This window comes from Populus euphratica, unplaced genomic scaffold (genome assembly GCF_000495115.2).
Source record: "Populus euphratica unplaced genomic scaffold, PopEup_1.0 scaffold46.1, whole genome shotgun sequence".
In the NCBI taxonomy this organism is placed as follows: domain Eukaryota; kingdom Viridiplantae; phylum Streptophyta; class Magnoliopsida; order Malpighiales; family Salicaceae; genus Populus; species Populus euphratica.
In genome coordinates, this window is record NW_011499852.1 from 1,005,092 (window position 1) to 1,010,843 (window position 5,752).

At 29.1% G+C, this 5,752-nt stretch overlaps 1 protein-coding gene across 1 annotated transcript; it reads right to left on the reverse strand.

Moving 5' to 3' along the window:
* Positions 1–607: 607 nt before the first annotated feature.
* On the reverse strand, positions 608–2,472 carry LOC105121773 (F-box protein PP2-A15-like). The gene is made up of 2 exons (XM_011020560.1): positions 1,957–2,472; positions 608–1,878 (listed from the first exon to the last, which is right to left on the reverse strand). Exons 1-2 carry the CDS (start codon positions 2,260–2,262, stop codon positions 1,654–1,656), a joined length of 531 nt encoding a protein of 176 aa, XP_011018862.1. The 5' UTR covers positions 2,263–2,472; the 3' UTR covers positions 608–1,653.
* Between the last annotated feature and the right edge of the window lie 3,280 nt (positions 2,473–5,752).

Below are 5,752 nucleotides of genomic sequence, written 5' to 3' on the forward strand. Positions count from 1 at the left end.
ATTTCAAATAAAATAAGTAACAATCAAAAGAATGAGAACCAAATTTGATAGATAAAACATTTTAATAAAAAAATAATAGGAAAAAAGAAAATAACAATTATAAAAATGAGGATCAAAGTTAATATAAAAATTAAATTTTAAGAGATGAAATTGAAAAATAAATATTCAAAAAAAAATACATAGCAATCAAAAATTTGAGGATCAAATTTGATATAATAAGTAAATAATAACATTTTCAAATTTTTCATAATTTTCAAAAAATATTTTCCACCCAAATTTTCCAAGAAAACACTTTCCTGAAAACTAAGCCAAATTTTTCGTTGACCAACTTTCCTAACGGCAAACAAATACAAGAAAGTTTGGAAAGTGATTTCCCTGAAACCACTTTCCGAAAAACAAACACATCCAAAAAAAAAAACACGTTCCTGAAAATCAAACCAAATTTTTCTTTGAACATCAAAAAAAAAAAAACACGTTTCTGAAAATCAAACCAAATTTTTCTTTAACTGAAAAGTGTTTTCCATTGACCAAAAAGTGTTTTTCATTGACCGGAAAGTGCTTTTCATTAACCAACTTCCCTAATGGCAGACAAACATGAGAAAGTTTAGAAAGTAGTTTTTCGGAAACTACTTTCTGGGAATCAAACATGCCTAAAAACTACAACAATTTAATTGATAAAAGGACAACTGGAGCATATTATTTTGAGACATTTTGATACAAGAAAACCCATAAAGGACAAGTAAAAATGTGTAACGATGTATTTGATAGTCCAAGTTTTTCATGCTACCAGACATGCTTCAATTATCTAGCATAAAAATTGGAAAAGATAATATAAACAAAGGCAGGCAGAAATGATCACAAGGGATTGTCCATCCTCTGATTGTGTCAACAAATGCACTTCTTCAATTGGAAATGACTACACAAATTATGAGGTCACATTTATGACCAGCATATGGACAGAAAAGGAAAGTGGAGAATATACCCTTGCAGGAGATTGATCACCGTTGCACAGACAGAATAAGCAGAATATACATTTCTACCGCCTAGACTTCTATCATCGAGAAAAGCATCCAGAAACAGGAAAAGAAAACAAATGATATTTCACATATAATATGGGAAATGTAAAACACTAAAGAAACAAGCATTAAAAACTATAATAAAAAAGCTGTAAACACATTACATACAAATCCAGTATTGGACAATAAAATAGACAAATAACTAGGATGAGAAAGCTTGATGGGAAACCAATTAAAGATGGTCCTCGTAGGAAGCAGATAAAGTAGTAAGTGATATTAATTTTCAGGCCGGGTTTAGTTAGTGAGCCAAAGAGAAGGCAGATGCATCTCTCCACAACTCGCAGGGAAGCGAAGGGCAGATGCCCCCCACAACCAACAGAAAGTAACTAACCCCAGCTCAAGAGAGTAGTAGTTGATCCAAATATCATCGCTGACTACATGCAAAGCTTTTGAACTTGTTAAATTCCAACAAAGCAACAATGAAATGGCCAAGTTATTAACAATACCTGGAACAGATTTGGCTGAATTTGAGGTTGATTTACAGTAAGAAGTTATAGCATCAACTTCGACAAGTAGTGAATTAGCAACGATTAATTTTGAAATCGAAAACAATGGATCATTTCGTGAGCATCAATAACTAATTGATTAACAACCAAATCGAAGCATGAATGAAAGTTGCAGAGGACAAACTAGTTCTGGTGCTGCTTGTTAAAATAAATAAATAAACCAAGTTAGAAAGAAACCTTGATTCTTCAGTAGGAACCCAAGTCCAATATCTGCGGTCTTCAATTCCCGTAATTGACATCCCTTTGGCCGATATCGACATACAAACCCTACCCGTCACTCTATCAAGCCACACCTCCTGTTCAATTTTGTCATTTTTTTAATAAATAAACCCTTAATTCGAAAATCCAAAAAGAAGAATGCTAGAGAGGCAGACCTTATTGCCGTCATCAAAAGGGAGAGGGCGAGAGAGGAGGGCAAATATGTCTTTTTTGGAGAAATTGAGGTATCTATCAGGAGGGAGGATATGGAGCAGATCCTGATAATTAGAAGGCAACTTGTTTTCCCAAACGGAATCGGAAGAAGCGGCTCCTCGAAAAGCACGGTTCAATCGAGCCAGATTGCAAATCTCAGGAGGCGTCAAGTACATGAAAACACAAGCCACGCAGCTCTCCGGTATGTCCCCCAAACCAGGACCACCCATGCCCGCTCCCTCCGTCAGGTTCGATAACGAGGCGCCCATCCTCAAGGCACGGAGAAAGATAAAGAGGGAAGTTGTCAGTTATTGAGAGCTTTTCATCGTAAGTTTTTGCCGGAAAATAGAAGGTAGAGGCGACGAGGGTTTGTTAACTTTGGCCTTAGCTACCAATAGGAGAGGAGGAATTGTGCAGTCGGGTCCCTCCAGTCATGCAATTTTCTTTTCCAGCACAAGCAAACAGATTGCCCCCTCTCGCTCTCTCTTATTCTTCTTTTTTTTTTAAAAAAAATCATTTTTATTTTTTATTTTTTTGTCTTTTTGGTTGTAATTTTTTGAGGCAGCATGTGAAACCCGAGAGCCGTTGCTTGCTTAGAGTGACTCGTGTCCCTTAGCCCAAATTTTTATCTAGTATTCTACCTATTGTTTTTATTTTTATTTTCTGTCCTTTTCTTTCTGCATTCTATCTTTATTTCCTATGTTTTAAAAACTATTTAAGAATATTTGTATCCCGCTTGCTAGTTCCTCTGCTGCTCTTGTTTTATCTTTAAGAAGTTTCTTCTCAAAGTGTAAAATAAAAAATGTCAGCAATGCTAAATGGACCCTTAACAAATCATTTTCTAATAATTTTACAGATAATTAAAAAAATAAAGTTATGTCAATAAATAATCTATCCATGGATACTAAAAAAAAAAAAATACAAGTAATGCTATTTTGATAAAAATGAATGGCAGAGAAAAAACGTTGTACAAGTAATGCTATTTTTATAAAAATGAATGGCAGAGAAAAAACGTTGAAATAAGCAAGTGGGATTCAACAGTTCCCAGTAATTCATTAATTAATAAGATTTGTATCCTACGCTCCTCTGTTTGATGGGCAAAAAAAAATGAAGTAAAAAATATTAAGATAAAGGTAATTGGTTTGATTAGTAATTTAAATAATATGATTAAAAAATATAATAATAAAAAAAATTCATCAAAAAATAATAACAAAAAAAAGATTAAAAAACCTTTATCTTAGCCTATCTAAATTATAAAACAACTCAATATTAAAGGGTTTAATTAAAAAAAACTTGGTTAAACCGGATTAACTCGCAAACTTATCGACTATGGATATAAGATTGGAATAATTTTGTAGAAAAAATACATGAAAAAAGTTTGAAGATCAATTCCTAATAAATCAAAGAGAATATGATAGATCTACAAAAATAAAAACAAAAAAGATGAAGTTCAATCTCTAGCAAATAAAACATTGAAGAATGAAAATTAAAAAAACAAAATTAAAAAAAACAAAAAAAAAGATCCAAGTCCATCTAAGTCAGGTTACAAAATCTATAATCCAGTTATGATACAAGGATAACTATCTTCGAAAGCAAATTGAATAAAATTATACAGCACAGTTATCGAACAACTTAATGTTGACAGAAAAAAATAAAAAAAAATAATTTAAAAAAGCAAAGAAAAAATATGAGTCAACTTAAGTTAACTTACAAACCTTGCGACCATGAGCACATGATCGGGATAACTTAATAGAAAGTAAATGAAAAAAAAAGGTATGAAGATCAAATTTCAATAAATTAAATATTAAAGAATGAAATTGAAATAAATTAATTAAAAAAATAATTAAAAAAAATCAATCCACGTCAAACTTTGAAAAGGATGACTCTGGTCATGAGCTCAAGACTGACCATAAATAATCACTTTGAGTCAACATAGGTTAACTCGTAAATTCGGTGATCATAGGCATAAATTTGAGATAACTCAATTGAAAGGAAAAGAAAAAAAACAAATGGAAGATCAATTTCAAATAAATAAAATATTAAAAGATAAAATTAAAATAAATCAATTTAAAAGAGAGCAGAAAAAAGTTTGTCCATGTTAACATTTGAAATCAATGACTCTAGTTAAGAACCCGAGGCTAATACCATATATGAAAAACCATAAAAAATTATTAATCAAAACTCTAAAAAAAGGTAAAACATAATATAAAAAAGATTAGCTTTAAAAAAAAAAAGGAACAAAACTAGCCCCGACAAACCTATTAAATCTGGTCTAATATCTAAAACTCACAACCCATGAATTTCTTGACTCGAGTTCAATCAAAAAGCTTAATTTTTCATCAATTTAAGATAGCAATAAAAACAACAAAAATCAAAATTTGATAGAAGAAACCCTGAATGATGAAATTATAAACAAAAATTAATCAAGAAAATGATCCCAAACAAAATAAATAGCAATTAAAATAATAAGGACTAAATTTGAAAGATTAAAAAATAAAATGGGTGAAATTGAAAAAAAATATAATTTTATAACCTATTAAAAAATAGTAATTAAAAGAATGATTATCATATGTAAAAGATTAAAAAATGAAAACGGTGAAGCTAAAAATTATATTTGTAATTTTATAGCTTGTTCAAAACAAAAATAAAAAAGTAGTAATCAAAAGGATATAAACCAATTGTAAAGGAAAAAAATGAAAGGGCTGGTTTGAAATTTTAAAGGGGTTGGTGCTAAATTCGAGATGGACAATGCGAAAAATAAGAAAAAAAATAGTTGTTGGTGTCAAACCAAAGACGTGTCTGTAGTCCACGTGTCATAGCATCATGAAAGGGACATTATGAACTTTCAAACACCACTCTGAAAGACAGTATTTAGTGGTTTGATGACCTTACATGTGCTATCTGAATGACTCAGGATGACTCATGAGCTGTCCAACATGTCTTTTAAAATAATATTTAATATATATAAATTATAAGAATTATTATTTAGTAATCTTTAAATCTATAATAAAACAAATATAAAATGACAAAAGAAACCCTAATGAAAGAATTGCGTTGATTTTGTCTTTAAGAGCATTAAAATAATTAAACTATTTTGAAAAAATTAAAATACCAGGACACACCTTTGTAATAGGCATTGTGTTTTTTTTTTTTAATTTTAGGTTTAAATTAACAATGTTAATAAAAAAAATTTTAGGTTTAAATTAACAATGTTAATATGCAATAAAAAATAAAACAATCAATTTAACTGTAAAAAATTTATAAAAGATAATTGTATTATTGTGAAAAAATCATCTTACCTCGTATGCCTAGTTCAAAGATTTAATAACTAGAGAATAATTTTATTATTATACTATTATAATGAACAATATTTTGTTTATGAGATACATAAACTTATCTTTTCTTCTTAAGTTTTTTTTAAATTATTTTAATTTTCCAATCCTTGTATTTTTTTAACTCATGTGGCTGACCCTTTTATATATTTTTTTAAAGGGTAGATGACATGTCGTCTATCCTATATTTTTTTATAAAAACTAATAAATGTTTGTTGTCTACTAAAACGATGGTTGAAAACTTAGGCTTCAATTTTTTTTTTTAACTCAAAACTCTATTTTAAAGTTATTTTTACATAAAAATATAGAGTAAACATATTTAACATCTTAATAAACAAATTTATCAAGTTAAAGATCTCTAAATTGACTTAAAAGAATAAAATCAAATTGAAAAAATAATCTTTTTCAATTTAAATCTATTTTTTTT

Coding starts and splice junctions, on each gene's coding strand:
- LOC105121773 (XM_011020560.1), bottom strand. CDS start 2,262: ATGGGCGCCTCGTTATCGAACCTGACGGAGGGAGCGGGCATGGGTGGT. Junction 1,879..1,956: donor CTTTTGATGACGGCAATAAG/GTCTGCCTCTCT, acceptor AAAATTGAACAG/GAGGTGTGGCTTGATAGAGT.